We start from the raw sequence: 16,164 nt of genomic DNA, 5'->3' as shown, positions 1-16,164 counted from the left end.
AGCTTAACAAAGGTTCGAGTTCCCAGAAGGCCTCCAGGGAACGTTTGCTCAGCGAGCGAGTGAATCCCAGGATGGCTGCGCCGCGGGCCGTGCTCGGCTGGGTGTGTGAGCTCCGGCGCGCTGGCGGCCTCGGTCGCGGAAGCCCGCCCCGCGTGCCGTCTCGGAGGCTCCGGCCTCAGTGCCCCTCTTCCCGCGGCAGGTGTCCCTGTGAGCAGCAGGGTGTCCTCCAGAATCCAGCAGCTTCTCAACACCCTGAAGAGGCCGAAGCGCCCTCCGCTGAAGGAGTTCTTTGTGGACGACCTTGAGGAGCTCTTGGAAGGTGAGCGATCCCGGGCGGCTCGTGTCGGCACGCATGGGGTGGCTCTCCTTGCAGGGTTCCGGGCAGCTGTGGCGCGTGTGGTCACACTGGGACGTTACAGCACAAGCACGCGGCCCTCCGTCTGCTTCCGGCCCTGGGGTCACTGTGCGTCGTGTCACGTGAATGGGGGGAAAACGCGTCTCTCATGGTGAAGGGACTTAACGTTCCTCTGTGTCGCTGGTCCAGGGCTTGGTACTTGAAGACGCCTGAGGGTTCGTTTTAGTTACATTATTTCAGTTTTTTTTTTAAGTCAGCTCCTTGCCCAACGTGGGTTTGAACTCATGACCCTGGGATTGAGAGTCACACGCTCCACCAACTGAGCCGGCCAGGCACCCCCATTATTTCCTTTTTTATTTAAACTTTAAATCTAAAATACTTGTCTTCCCGTGGTTTTAAAGTGTATTTTTAGCATGGTTTTGGCTCTTTTCCAGAAATTCAGTCTCTCATTTATGAGTGAGATATATCTTTAGGAAAAAAGAATATAGATCTATTTTTAAAAAGAAAATTACCAAGAAACAGAAAGAAGTCTAAATCTGTAGGAAGGGAACAGAAATAAAGGCTAGTACGAGGTCCGAGTGCGTAATTGTATTAGAGCTGTAGGGCACGTGGCGGGCTGGCCCCGTGCCCCTCATGCCTCTCCTGTGCGGCGTTACTGCCCCAGTGACTACTGCCAGGTGTCCCCTCCTCACTGAGGGTTAGACACAACTTTTAGGGCATTGTTTTCCCCTTTGTAATCAGATGATGCCTTTCAAATTCAGAGTTCAGTGGTGGGAACGGTCTTTGGGCAGTCTTCCTTGCACTTGGGCAGACGCTGGTTACATAGCATTGGAGACGTAATCGATTTTACTGTATTTTTTTCTTTCTACATGGTGATGGTTGTTTTGAGTGCCCAAACTGAGACGGTGATTCTACTCACTTTTATCCTTTATAAGTGGGACTCGTGCCTGCCCCTCAGGTGTCGTCATCGGCCATCAGCCCACGCACTGAGCCGTTCTGGGGATTGTCCTGTGAGGTCGCAGTTAGAGTCCAACATTATCCGTGACGAATCTCCATCTGTCCTTTGGTCCGCTGGTCTGTGACTATTAGAATGATAAGGAAATCTAAACAAGTTATTTGAAGCTTCTTACAGTTGGTATTTTTTTTTAAAGACTTTATTTATTTATTTGACAGAGAGAGACCACAAGTAGGCAGAGAGGTAGGCAGAGAGAGAGGAGGGAGCAGGCTCCCTGTTGAGCAGAGAGCCCGATGCGGGGCTAGATCCCAGGACCCTGGGATCATGGCCTGAGCCGAAGACAGAGGCTTTAACCCACTGAGCCACCCGGGTGCCCCAACAGTTGGTATTTTTTTTTTTTTAAAGCTTTATTTATTTATTTATTTGACAGACAGAGATCACAAGTTGGCAGAGAGGCAGGCAGAGAATGAGAGGAGGAAGCAGGCTCCCCGCCGAGCAGAGAGCCCGATGCGGGGCTCGATCCCAGGACCCTGAGATCATGACCTGAGCCGAAGGCAGAGGCTTTAACCCACTGAGCCACCTAGGCGCCCCACAGTTGGTATTTTTTAAGAGGATGCTTAAAAACAGGGTGTATGTATTGTACTATAAAATGCTGATTTCTTAATTTCAACTTTGCTTACAGTGCAGCAGCCGGACCCAAATCAGCCGAAACCCGAGGGAAGCCAGATGGTGGTGCTGAAAGGGGAACCTCTGGCTGTGGGGGTTCCCTGGCCCCCATCCCTGCTGGCTGTCTTGCAGCGGTGGGGTACGACGCAGCCCAAAGCCCCATGTCTGACCGCCTTGGACACAGCCGGGAAAGCCGTCTACACTCTCACCTACGGCAAGTGTCGAAAGCGGTCGGGCTCTGGGTTAGCCGTAAAATGTTAGGTGTCGCGTAGCATGACCTAGAGCTTCATGAACATGCTAGAACGATTCCTGAGAAACCAACAGAGCTGTCAGAACAACAGAACATTGCCTCACTCCAGGTGCCCCTCCTGGACTGCTGCCCCTTCCTCCCCACAGAGGAGGCAACCAGCCACTGCTCTGGTGTCGGGGGTCACACCCAAATATGCGTCTCTGAACAGTGGCATTTAGATCTGTCTCACTTTGAGCTCTGTATGAATGGAATCATACACTATGTATTTTTTTGTGTTTGGCATCTTTTGGTACCGTATCATGTTTTCACATAACACAAATCATAAGCATCTGGCTTGATGCATTGTTACGGAGTGAATATACTCCTCTTAGCCCCGAGCATTTCCAGGTCCCCAGGCCCCTGTGTCCCTTCCAGCATGCACACCCTCCCACTGACTGTTGACCTCTTCTGAGCCTGTGAACACCTCTGGCTTTCCCTGATCCAAGTTTTATGTAAAGGGAATTAGGCAAAAGGTGTTGTGTGTCTGCATTCCATTGTGCAGCTTTGTTCATAAGGCTCGGCCATGGTATCGTGTGGTGCTCACTGATGGATGTGTTTATTGTATGAATGTGCCGAGAATTTCTAGTGTACTCTACGGCTGATGGACGTTCCCACTGGGGCTATTGTGTATGGTGCTGTCATGAACATTCTTTGGGGAGTCTCTTTGTGCGGGTCATAAATGTACGTGTGCGGGAGCCGTGTCTGGCTTAGGACACACAGTGACACAGTGTCCGGACCATGTGTGCAGACTAACCCTTGTTCCCCATCCGTGCCAGCACTCGCTGTTTTCTGTCTGTTTCAGTTTAGCCTGTCCTGTAGGCGTGTGGTGGTGTCAGGTTATGGTGGTAATTTGTTTGCGTTTCTCTGATTCCGGATGATACTCTTTGTGTGTTTATTGGCTGTTTGAATATCCTATTTTATGTACTACCCAAATCCTAGACTCATTTCTCTATTTGTTTGCTGATGTTTTCTTCTTTGTGTGTTTCAGATGTGTGTCTTTGTCAGATGTTTTGCAAATGTCTTCTTGCACTCTGTGGACCTCTAACACTTTTATCTGCGGCTTTAGATAAATGAGAAGTCTTAATCTAGTTAGATTTATCTATTTTTTCCCCTTTATTTTAGTGGTTTTTTTGTCCTGTTTGCCAAACCTAAGGTCACAAAGATACTCTCCTACTTTTTCTTTTAAAAACTTGATTTGCTTTTCATATTCTGCATCTTCAGTTTTGTTTGTGTGGTGTGAGCCTGCAATCATTTTCTTCCCTTTTGAGTGTCTGATTGATTAGTACCGGCCACTGAAGAGGCCGTCCTTCCCCCCCGGGCACATCCGGTGAGAAGACATGTGGGTCTGCAGCTGCCCACATGCTCTTTTGTCGTTCTGTCGTGCTCTGTTGCCTGTCCGTACTCCCCGAACGGCTGCGGCTCTGTGAGACCTGGCGTCTGGTATAGGCGCCGTCTGGCTCTGCGATCGCCCCTTACGCCGTCCGGGTCTGCGATCGCCCCTTATGCCGTCTGGCTCTGTGATCGCTCCTTTGCATTTCTGAGCATCTTTGGAATCAGTTTGTCAATCTCTGGAGCGGTTCCCGCTGGGATATTGACTGGCCCTGCACTGATTCTGTGGTTAAATGTGAAGAGAAGTGATGCTGTTACAGTTACACAATCCTTGGTCAGGACTGTGCAATGCTGCCCCCATCTCAAGGCTCCCTTTGGTTTCTCTCGTTAACGTTTCATACTTCTGAGTACAGAACTCTCGAGCTTCTTTCATTGGACTCATTCCTGTTGTAAGGGAATGACTTAAAATTTTTCCCTGCTAATTTGTTGCTTGTATGTAGAAGTGCAATTGAGTATTTAAATGGTGATTTAAAAAAAAAAAGATTGCATTCATTTATTAGAGAGAGAGTGAGAGAGAGAGCACACACACAAGTAGGGGAGCAGCAGAGAGAGAGGGAGAAGCAGACTCCCTACTGAGCAGGGAGCCCAATGCAGGACTTGATCCCAGGACCCTGGGATCATTACCAGAGTCGAAGGCAGAGGCTTAACAAGCTGAGCGTCTGAGATGCCCCTAAATGGTGATTTTGTATCTAATAATCTCATTCAATGAACTTACTAATAACTTTTCTTTTTATTAATTAGTAGTTTGTTCGCATATTTTTGGGATATCCAGTGTTCAAAATCATATCATCTAAGAACAAAGACAGTGTGATTTTGGCCTCCCCAGTACTTGCCCCGCTGAAGAGCTAGAACCGGCAGTCCCGTGCCGGGGAGCGGGCCTCCGGCAGCCCCGTGCTGCGGAACGAGCCTGCTTGCTGCCTTCTCCGTCTTCACTGCAAAGCTTTGGGTTGTGAAGTATGATGTTTGCTGTCGTCTGTTTGCTTGTCTGTTTGCTCATATCTTTCTCTCTCCTCCCCACTTAATTTGATGAATTACCTTGGTTCATTTTCAAGTGTTAAGCAGCCCTTTCATTCCTAGAATAAATCCCACTTAACCATGATATCTCTTTAACAAATGTCTGAATTGGATTTAGCCCGTAGGTTGTTTAGGATCTTGGCATCTGTGTCCATTAGCACTTGGTCCGTAATTCCTCAGAAAGGAGCTCACGGCCTGCTGCGAGCAGCATGGTCTGCTCCCAGCCCACCTGCTGGATTCAGGTCTCTCTCATCCTTCTGGGGCTTTGAGTACACGTATACCTGTGTAGCTTTAATGTTCTTTCTTCTATTTTGTATTCTTTTCTATATATTTGATTGACCTTTGAACAATGGAGGGTTGGGGTGCTGACCCCTACAGAGTTGAAAACCCAAGTATGAGTTTTGACTCCCCAAAACTACCTACTACTAGTCAGCTGTTGATCAGAAGGCTTACTGATAACATAAACACTTGATTAACACTTATTTTATGTGTTGTTTTTATTAGATATCATATTCATATAATAAAGTAAGCTAGAGAAAAGAAACTGTTATTAAGAAAATCTTAGGAAGAGAAGATGCACTTATAGTACTGTTACCATATTTACCCGAAAGTCCACAGGTAAGTGGACCTGCATTGTTCGAGGGTTGTCTGTACTTCAGTTTGGAGATTTTTAAATTTTCCTTTATTCAAATTATCTAATCCTGTCTTCTGAAATTTTTATTCCGTTATGAAATTCCTGATGAGTTCTTAATTTTGATATTCTGTGTTTTGATTCCTCTCCTAATTTTCCTAGGACAATTCTTTATCATTCCGCGCATTGTCCTTGTCTTTTCCATCATTTCCTGGAACGCATACATCCTCACCCTGTCGGGAAGTTTGCGTCGGCCAGCTCCAGGCCGGTTCACCTGTGGGCCTGTTGCTGTTGTCTGTACTTTCTCTTGGTTTTAGTTTAGAGAATTTATCTTTGGAATGCCTGGTACCTTTCGGGTCGAATCTTGGACAGTGTAAAGAATTATGGAGGTTCCATGATGCCCCTCCATGAGAGACGTTCCTCCTTCGCTCTGTGTGGCAGGTGGCATGGCAGCTGGTCCCACGGTGGCAGTTGGGGCTGGCTCAGCCCACCTCTGAGCGCCAGGCTGTCCTCCTCTGCAGTTCCCCAGCCGTGGCTTCTGTCTCACGTGCTACGTAAGGACTCCACTTTGTTTCTCAGAGGCTTTCCACATGGCTTTTCAGCCCCTGCTGCTTGCAGCTCCAGAACTCGGTAGATTTCCCGAGGGGAGGCTGGTTGTGCTGGTGTGGCTCCCAGCACCCCCCAGAAGCTCGGCTGTCGTCTTTGCGCCGCCGTGGCAGCACTCCGTGGACATGAGTCCAGGAGATACTCTGTCTGCTGCGGGGGCCAGGGCCCTGCTGACCCCCCAACTGTGCATGGTCAGCTCGCCTTCCCAAGGGGTTTCCCGCTGGAACCTTAACTCTTCTAGTTGTCTTTGCTAGATGATTTCTGCATTTTACCCAGGTTTTAAATTGTTTTAGGTGGGAGCCTGGCCTGCCAGCAGTACTGTCTCCTATTTGGAGGCAGTCTTTTACCATCGTGCTTTTGTACTTTCATATCACTGCACGTAGCTGTGGCTCATTCATTTCTGTCTGAGGAGGGATAGATTGGAATTTACCATTTATATTGGTTATAATGTTCATATCCAGTTTTGGCTCTTACAGTGCTGCCAGGAATGTTCTGGGCTGTGCCACCTGGTTCATGAGCGTACAGTTTTGAAGGGTATGTACTTTGGAGTGGACGTCCTGGGTCTGGGATTACGCGTATCTTCGCGTTGATCAGATAATGCCAGACTTTCCCGGTTTGCACTTACCGGGCCAGTGTCCGCCACGCCTGCTCCCTGTCACCCGGCCTCCGGTGGCTACTCTGCTGAGGCTATGGTAGTCTCCGTATTTTGGTGTTAATTTGCATTTTCCTGATGAAAAAGTAGATTGACCTCTTTTCCTGTTTTTTTAATCCTTGGGGTTTTCTTTTATGTTAAGTACTATTGATTCTCTTGTGCGATTTTTTCAAAGATTTTATTTCTTTGACAGACACAGAGAGAGCACAAGTAGGCAGAGTGGCAGGCGGAAGGAGACAGGGAAGCAGGCTCCCCGCTGAGCAGGGAGCCCAATGCGGGGCTCGATCCCAGGACCCCGGGATCACGACCTGAGTCGAAGGCAGAGGCTTAACCCGCTGAGCCACCCAGGCGCCCCCTTGTGCGTTTTTTATGTAGGGTTATTTGTGGGACTTTTTGGTGTGTTCTGGATACCAGTCCTTGACAGTGGCATGTGCTGCCGGTGTCCCCCCCGTGAGCCTTCCCCAGCCGCTGCTGACCACTACCTCAGTGAGCAGAAGTTCCACCCAACCTCACCTTCCTTTAGCTCGTGGCCAGTGCTTCCGGAGTTCTCCGTAAGGACTCTCCCTGTGCCACGATCCTAAAGCTATTCTGTTGTCTTGCAGTAGCTCTGCTGTTTGCCGTTGACGTTTAGATCTACCAAATGCTGGGAACGAGTCTTGTGTATGGTGTGGGGATGGGTCCCCGGTTCTGTCTTTCAGGACGGAGAGCTGTCTGTCCCATTCTCGTTCCACAGGGCCGCTCCCCTTCTCCAGGGCGCCTGTGTCCTACACGGAATTGCCCACACGTGGTGGGGCTGTTGTGGTTCTTCGTTTTATCCCATTGAGTTACATGCTACCCTATGCCAGCGCCAGCTTCCGGAATGACTGTGGCTCTGTAGTTAGTCCGACAGAGATTCACAGTGTGCACAGCCGCGGCACCTGCAGGCAGCGCTGGCAGTGTCTGCCTTTTCTCTCCGCGCCCCCCGGACTGCACTGACTGTGACTTTCAGTAGAAAGGCAGATGTCCTCGGCTCGTTTCTGCTCCCCCAGGGCAAGCTTTCCAGATCTGACCCTTACCTCTCATATTCCTATCGGACTTTTAAAGATGGGGCTTATTACATTAAGGAAATTTCCTTTCATTCTGAATTCAGAACATTTAAGATCCTGAATGACGGTTAAATTGTTTTACCTCTTTTCACCTTTGTTAATGTGACAGATTATGTTGATTTTCTGTTAAAACTTTTTGCGTTCTTTTTTTAAAGATTTATTTATTTATTTGAGAGAGAGAGAGAGTGTGAGAGTGTGGGGGAGGGGTGGGGCAGAGGCGGACAAGGAGAGCCTTCAGGCGCACTCCCCACTGCGCACGGAGCCCGAGGCGGAGATCACGCCCTGAGCCCAAACCAAGGGTCAGACGCCCAACCGATGAGCCGCCCGGGCACCCCAAAGCTTTTTGCCGTCTTCAGATAAACTGACTTGCTTTCTGTGTATAGACAAAGGCAACCGTGTTTTGGGTTGAATATTTTTTTTTTGTCACTGATTTCTCAGGTCTCACAGTTCACTTATTTCTTAATGTCACACCCAAGTTTAGTTTCATTTACGGTGAAGTCTGGGCACTACTCAGGGGGCGTGGCTGCTCAGGCTGCACGGGGTCGTTACCCGGAACTTGAAAGGGGCTGAGTCACTACTGTCGCTTCTCTGGTTCTGCGTAGGGTGCGTGTGAGGCTGCTTCGGGTGTTGCGGGTAGACTTGGGTTTTTCTGTTGTCCTACCCCATGGTCGCCCCTGCCTCAGTCTACCTCCCCAGAAGCCTTTAGTCTGCCTTTCCCTCCCTTCGTTTCATCTTCCATCTTCCTCAGGGACACTCTCCTTTGTTGAGTGTTCGCGGCTGGGCTCTGCCCGTGAGACCGCATGCCGGCGGGGGCGTGTGCTGGGCAGAACCTGCCGGGGCTGGGGGCTGCGTCCTGGAGGACCAGCGGCTCTGGATGGTATTCTCTTGGGTGAAAACTGGAGACGGACAAAGGACCCACCTCATGAGTTATAAAGGTTAAATGAATTCTGCGCCACTCATCATAAGGGATGTAGTTGAGAGATGTTTAATGACATGAAAATGCATTCAAAATGCAGTGTTGACTGAAAAAGCAAAGTGAAGGATGCTCCAATTTCTTGAAAACTTCACATACAAGTGTATATGCATGTGTGTGTATGTGTATAACTGAAAGAATGCTGACTTTTTCTGTTTTCTATGTTCTAAATATTGTGTAATAAATTCCTTTTCTATTTTTGTATTAAGAAAAATAAATCTATAAGTTAATTTTAAGAGAAAACTATGATGTTCATTACAGCATTGTGCAAAATAGTTATCAGTTGGAAACTTACCTGAATTTCCAATAATAGAGTGATGGTACATTATGGGGTATTGTGATTGCTACGTTAAAATGTTAATTATTAGTTTTTTTAATTTTACATTGCTTAGTATTTTTATTTTATTTTAGGCAAACTTTGGAGTCGGAGTTTAAAACTAGCTTATACTCTACTTAATAAACTGACTAGTAAGAATGAACCACTACTTAAACCTGGAGACAGAGTAAGTAACTAGAATATAACTTATTGGAGTGAGCAAAAACAAACTTTAAAAATATGTCTCATTGAAATCAGTATTCCGTCAGTTGGTTCGACTTACAGCATTAATCCAAGGGATTTCAAGGCAGCACAGAAAAATACTAAATACGGACAGAGTTCACGATGATGTACACAAGATGATGGTTGCTTCTTCACTGACTCTTCAGCATCTTTCCTCTGATTCATATCGATTCCTTTTAGTAGAAATAATATTGATAAATATTAGGTCCTCAAAGCTTAGGTTTTATGAGAAAACGTTGATCTTACTTGGAAATTCCTCTCTTCCTCTCGTCCCTGTGGCCAGGCAGCCCCCCTGACCTCACGCTGAGGTAGAACGTGATGGGGGCTAGAGGCTTATTTGTTCCGTGTGCTGCTACATTGCCCGGCATTGTTGCATCACCCACGTGGGGCCACTTAAATTAACCACGATTAAATAAAGAATTTAGTTCCTCAGTCACCGAAGCCGTGTTTCAAGGACTCGTGAACCCCACGTGGCTCATAGCTACCCCATTTGATAGCTCGGAGATAGAACATTCCCGTCATCGTAGGAGGTTCTGTTCCTGAGCACGGCTCTGGGCGAATTGACCCAGATGGGAGGAATGTCCCGGATGGAGGGCAGGACCCTCAGCAGGGAGACCCCCTAGGGAGACGGCTGCTGCGGTCAGATCACCCCACGGTGAAACTGCACGTTTCGGGCAGCTCTCCGAGGGTCCACGCTTTAGAAAGAACCACTCACCGAGGACATTTGAAGAATGTGAAAGAAAACAACGAACAAGCAAAGAAAAGAAAAGCAAGAGAAGTGTAAGGTGGCGGGGGGGGGGGGCGGCGGAGAGGAGGCGGAAACAAATGTGGAGGAAAGTCACACACAGAAGAGAATTTTTTAAAAAGTTAGTCTTAATATCCCTGGAAAACAAAGGTAAAAACACTGCTCCATAAATCAAGACGAGACCCTTGTGGGGAGGCTAAGAGATGGAAAGGACGGAGGTCGCAGAACGGAGCCTTCGTCAAGGCCTGGCGTTCAGCTGGTAGGATTTCCAGGCGGGAGAGGGACGGACAGGAGAGAATTTTAAACAGTGGTAGTAATGCCCGTCAGCATCCTGGAGCTGACAGGTGAGAGGGCCCGCTGCGAAGCTCCCCGCCTACTAAGCAGGACCAGGGTGCAGAAACGGGCCCCCCAGCTTCTGGGGGGGAGGGGGCAGAGTGAGCCGCAGCACAGGGCAGCCTGGGGGGGACAGAGGGCCCAGGCCGGGGTACCCCACTGGGCATCTGGTGAGACTTAGGCTGGCCTGACTGGTTGGTTACTCAGCAGATACCTTCGGAAGGTATTGAACACAGCTGGCGGAGCATTTTAGAGCAGATTGGCCAGCGGATATGTGGAAAGCCAAGCAAGTAGAGGGGGCGGTAGCCGTTACCGGCAGCAGACATGAGCTCGGCGGTGAAAGCGAGAACAGCCCGAGAATGGGACTTGATAATCGTGCTTTAGACCGAACCTGTAAGAGTTCCTGGTTATGTTGTGCTTTAAAATGACTCTAAGAATCACTGATTTATTTTTCTTGAAGATTCCTGCAAGGACAGAGACTTCCAGATACCCTCCTTGACTCCTGAGTGAGTCCCATAGTGGGGTTAATTACGGGAGATTGACAGGATCACAATGAATGAGCTAGTTACCGGGTGTGGGTGTTCAGTTCATCGTCCTGGAGCAGATAGCGCTTATGAAAGTGGATGGACACAAGCGCTGATAACATTCTCTAAAAATGTTTTTATGCCAAACCTCCAGTCTCAAAGCCGTGGGTCACAGTTCTGGTGCAATCGCTATTAATACCAACTTTTAAAGGAGAGCTTTGCCCTTTTCAACAAATTAACTTGTTAGGAACTGGATTTCCGGACCTCGAGGAGAGAGTATAGGGTTAGCTCTCAAGTAGTTATTAGTAGCTGTTGTTTGTGCTCTCAAGGGCCCAGTGTTAACATCTGCTATCCTGACTTGTCACTTACGGTTTTGGGCACACTTATCACAATATTTGGGGCTCATAAAAATCTTGTTCCACAAATAGCTTTTAATTTTACCCGATGTTGTAAGAAACGGCAGCTGCGAGGACGGGGGAAGAGAAAGGCGTGCCAAGGGCTGGGGGTTCATTTGCGATAATAGGAGATAAAATCAATACTAAGAAGAGAGCAGCGTAAGCATTACATTTAAAACTCTAAGAGCAAATGGAAAAGGAAGATGTAAGATATTTTTAAAGAGGTTGCCTTGGGGAGTGAGGAAGGGTGGGTGAGCTTGGGGTATTTTTTTCATTAGTACTTATATGTTATCTTAAATTATGTGTTTTAAAAATGTGTTTGATAGAAACAAAAGTGTAAGATGAATGAGGCAAAGCATGTAACTTAAACAGGGGCAGCACGGGGCCAGGTGGGTGAGCCGGGGGCTCTGCGGGAGGGTCAGCGGTGGGGGTCTCAGCCAAGGGGTCCGGGGCCCTCTCCTCCACTTCCCCGTCAGCACACTGAAGCCTTGAGTGAAGATCTGTTCGACGAAAACGTTGGTGTTAGGATTTTACCTCTGGAAGATATTTTGGGTATGATCTGGTTCTGTGCCCACTCTCACTGCTGCTGTGGGTGTTTTCCGCCTGGGCTGACAGGTGTGGGTGGTGTGTCTCAGACAGGCGGCAGGCGCGGAGCTGGGTCTCCATCCCGCACCAGACTCATGCTGGACTGCCGTTAGGTGCACACGCTCTAAATTATTTGGTTGCTTCTAGAACAGATACCTCAACCTGAAAACTATTTATGAAAAGTTACATGGTTGAGGAAATTTAAGAACCAAGAATTAACCCCCCAAATTACATTTTCTGAACTAAACTCGAAAAGCTGTAAGATGGTCTAAAATGTCCAAATTCCGTCTAATCAGCAGGGGTTCTAAGCTCTGAGATGACTGCCTCGCTCGTGAGTGGACTCCATGGTTCTCCTTCGTGCTGTTGCAGGTGGCCCTGGTGTTTCCGAACAGTGACCCCGTGATGTTCATGGTGGCGTTTTACGGGTGTCTCCTGGCGGAGCTGGTGCCCATTCCCATAGAAGTGCCGTTAACAAGAAAGGTAGTTAACTCACCGGGGACCACGGGGCTCTGGTCCTGTGAGGTCCTCTTCGGAAGCTGAGCGTAGACTCACCGCGTCTCAGGCCGCCTCCCTGGCAGCCGGGCGCTGTTCCGAGTGCGGAGAGCGCTGCAGGCAGGCCAGGCCGGGGGCGGTGGGCTGCAGCTCCGCGGGCCAGTGTCTTGCTGTGGGAGGGGCTTCCGAAGCTGTGGCTGGAGCTGGTCCGTCACCTCTGTGAACTTTCCAGAACAGAGGGTGCACCTTTTCTCCTCGGGTGGCTAGAATTAACGATTGGACCGGATTTTGTTAAATTGCCTCTCAAAACCAGACTCTTATCAATAATAATTTCCATGTCTCGGGAGTGAGTAAATCACACTGTGACATACTGGAGCTCCTCCTCAGGGACGGTTGTGAATATGCAAGACGAGAGTTTGCTTGCTTTTCTGTCTGCACAAGCAGTTCTTGTTACTGACCGATGATTAATGCGGGGGCTTGTTAATATTCTAGGGAGCTGTTACGTTTCAAGTATAGATGTCGGTAATCTGATTACCGAAGAAAGATAATTATTTTAGGAGTAGACAAGGCGTGTGTTTTAGAAGATGAGTTTTCTACCCTATCAGTGTTCAGGTAGTTAAAGTGAGTATTTTTAGCAACAAATACTCGAGAATCCCAAAAGTGAAGTTTGAAATAAAACCAGTGCCTCCCAGAGGATGCTATATGATGAATAGATGTTTGAATACAGAGATTATTCAGAAAAAGCCAGAGATTTGTCAAACTTGAAGGAAGAAAGTGATAAAATGTTACTGAGGGACGTGTATAAAAGAAGTGTCGACTGGAAGGAAATGTGCATTTTTGTGGGAAATAAGTCACTGTGTTAAAGGTTGGCCCCCCGCCCAGATTAATCTGCAAATTTTAAACGTGACTCAAGTGGAAATTTCCATGCTGTTATTTTTGTAGTTGATTAAAATGCCACTGAATGTAATTTGCAAGAGAACACTGAGGCATTAGCCCATTATCCAGAACTTTCTATTTTATTTTCACGAAAATACGGTCTTTACCCGTGTGAGGTGCGGTTGTAGAAACTGATGAGGGCGAACGAAGGTGAAGGGCTCGGCTCGTGGGGTGTGGGCCTGAGCAGGGCTGGGCCCTCGGGGCCGCCTGGGAGCACCTCGCCGTGTTTCCGCAGGACGCCGGCAGCCAGCAGGTGGGCTTTCTGCTGGGCAGCTGCGGTGTCACCCTGGCCCTGACCACGGATGCATGTCAGAAAGGCCTGCCCAAGGCACAGACTGGAGAGGTGGCCACTTTCAAAGGTAGGTGCCCAGGGGCCCTGGGGGGAGCGGTCTCCAGCAGGAGCGAGGTCCTCGCGGATGGGTGTGCGTCTTGCTTCCCGCCCCTCGGTGCAGAGTCTAGACCGGTGCTGTCGCTGGCCAGAGGCACCGACTGAATCGAAGCTAGATCAGTACAAGGGGAGCAGGATGGAGACTCGTGCTCCCCGGGTGGCAGGAGCCGGTGGCTGTGTGGTGGGTGGCTGAGCCCTGAGGCCCGCTGACCACTCTCCTGGGCCGGGGGCCCTGTCCGCACCCTCGCAGGATGGCCCCCGCTCTCCTGGCTGGTGATCGACGGGAAGCACCTGACCAAGCCCCCCAAAGACTGGCAGCCACAGGCACAGGACGCCCGGGCGGGGACCGCCTACATCGAGGTAATGGCCTCGTCTAACCCAGAGCACGGGGAAGCGGCCCCCATGGGCTCAGCTCTTGCTTCTGGTCAGAGTGCAGGCTGGAACTTAGCCTTCTGTTTGACCTTCACCCCGGAGACAGCCAGGGTCGTGGGGGAGCTCATGCAGGTGTGGTCTTACTCCCACTTGATTGTCCCTCGCCACCCACCCTGGGGGTGTTGGCAGTCATGGGGAGCCTGCATGCACTGTTGTGCCCGGGCGCTTACCGCAGGGGTGCCCCAGTTTCCTCTGCGGGTGTCACCCCAAGAGTCACGGTGTAACGTGTGCTTCCGTGTGACGGGATGGTTAGTGAAGGACGGACTGCGTCTTTGTAAATTCTGTCAGCCTCCAGAAGCATCCATAATGGATTTTTTTTTTTTTCTTGAAATCTTTCAGTATAAAACCAGCAAAGAAGGCAGCACGGTGGGGGTCACGGTGACCCACGCATGCCTGCTTGCTCACTGCCAGGCTCTGACGCAGGCTTGCGGCTACTCCGAAGGTAAGGGCGTGTGGGCCCCTGGGGCTGGCTGAGCGCCGGTGCAGCCTTCTCGCCCGGCGGGGGCCCGGGCTGGTGTGCTTAGGACCGTCTGCTTGTGCGAGGGGCCGGGTCACCCAGGCAGCCCTACTCAGGTTCCTTCCAGGACGTTCGTGTGTGTGCTGACTTGATGGCGGGTGAAATTCATTTCTCACTGTGCCTGGTGGGCTGGTTCTGTCCGGGACGTAGCTGCGGCGCGGTGTGTTCTGCACATAAAAAAATGGAAAACCATCTTACAGACCCGCTTTTGTATGGCTGTTTTCTGTGACTGTGGTTTCGACGTGAACTGTTGTGCATGCAGATACACAAACGGAATCTTGAAAGTCATAGGTTTTCTGTTGGTGACGCGTAGGTAGCACCATCCCCCACTGACTGTTCAATATTCGACATTTAACTTAGAGAACTGTTATTTTTAAAGAACTATAAAAACAGATATATGGTAGTTTCCCTACTGTAACAATGCTGGGATTGAATAAAACTAGAAAGTAAATTGAATGGTATGTTTAAATAACTAAAATACGCTGTGTAAAAGTAAGAGGAAAATAAAAATGAAAGTCAGGAGTCGCTGAAGCCTTCAGTGGAGATTTGGAGAATGATTTTAGATATTTTCAAGGGCCTGAATAATTTTTTGAAAACTGGATCTATTAGTCACATGGTTTTCTTTTTCTGGACATGGATGTATCAGGGATCATTGGGGCGCTTTAGCTAACAAAGGGAGCGCAGGGACAGACTCACTCAGGAAGCAGGCGCCTTTCCTGGCAGCCTTGTGTTCACCGTTGGTGTCCATGCTGTGGGTGCCCCATGGGGTTGCCAAGCATCGGCGGGGGGGCCCGGAGCCAGGTCCCCCAAGCACAGGGCTGTGTGGGCAGCCCCGGTCACCACCTGCTCCCACATCCGTCCTTCCTAGAGGAGACCACAGAGAAAGATCAGCTTTCTGAGGGAAAGTAGCACGACCAGCCTGTGACATTTCCCGGAGACACAGGGTGGTGGCCTCAGTGTCCTCGCCCCTGACCTCACTGTGCTGGGGAAACCTCGAGGGGCCACTCGAGCATTTGCTGCTCCTTGTAGTTTCAGACTAGTGATCAGCGTAGCTCTGGGTTTTTTTCCAAGATGTTTAAGGATTCTTATTTATTTGAGTGAGGGAGGGGGAGAGAGAGCGCGAGCAGGGGGAGGAGCAGAGGGAGAGGGAGAAAGCGGACTCCCCGCTGAGCAGGGAGCTGATGCAGGACTCGATCTGGGCCGGATATTGTGAGCCGGGCCAGAGGCAGACGCTTCACGGACCGAGCCATCCAGGCGCCCCAGCAGAGCTGTTTTAATCCAAAATTGTATCACCTACCTCTGAGTTTTTCTGGTCATTTGAATCGATAACCAAGACGATTGAGTGACCGGCGCCTGGTATCTGGAGACGCTGTGGGTTTCCTAGAGCTCTTGTGTCGATGATGTCTTCATCTCACAGTTTCTTTAACACATGACTTGTGAAGACGGTCACAAGTGGTTTAACCATCTTTGTCCACGTGCAGCTGAGACGCTAACGAATGTGCTGGATTTCAAACGGGATGCTGGGCTGTGGCATGGAGTGTTAACAGTGAGTGTCGTTTGCCCTGTGGTCTAGTGGTTGGACTCGAGGGACCCTGAGGCCTCATACCAAGAGATGCCACCGAACCCTACTTTTAGGTGGTGCA

General features: G+C 49.5%; 1 protein-coding gene across 4 annotated transcripts in view; it reads left to right on the top strand.

Annotated features, from left to right (window-relative positions):
• Positions 1–16,164, top strand: part of DIP2A (disco interacting protein 2 homolog A) — a 99,954-nt gene that overhangs the window by 46,276 nt on the left and 37,514 nt on the right. For all 4 annotated transcript variants that reach the window (XR_013967097.1, XM_080808089.1, XM_080808090.1 and 1 more), the window contains exons 7-14: positions 200–319; positions 1,993–2,190; positions 9,027–9,118; positions 12,126–12,236; positions 13,420–13,543; positions 13,823–13,932; positions 14,344–14,446; positions 16,003–16,067. Coding sequence is in view for 3 of the 4 variants with exons in the window: in XM_080808089.1 (XP_080664215.1) it covers positions 200–319; positions 1,993–2,190; positions 9,027–9,118; positions 12,126–12,236; positions 13,420–13,543; positions 13,823–13,932; positions 14,344–14,446; positions 16,003–16,067 (923 nt within the window). In the remaining variant the exon portion in view is untranslated. The remainder of the gene's footprint in view (positions 1–199; positions 320–1,992; positions 2,191–9,026; positions 9,119–12,125; positions 12,237–13,419; positions 13,544–13,822; positions 13,933–14,343; positions 14,447–16,002; positions 16,068–16,164) is intronic.

The sequence above is a fragment of the Martes martes genome (genome assembly GCF_963455335.1).
Source record: "Martes martes genome assembly, chromosome: 1".
NCBI classification, from domain to species: domain Eukaryota; kingdom Metazoa; phylum Chordata; class Mammalia; order Carnivora; family Mustelidae; genus Martes; species Martes martes.
The sequence above is the reverse complement of the archived record's forward strand: the minus strand, read 5'-3'. Positions and strand labels throughout refer to the sequence as shown.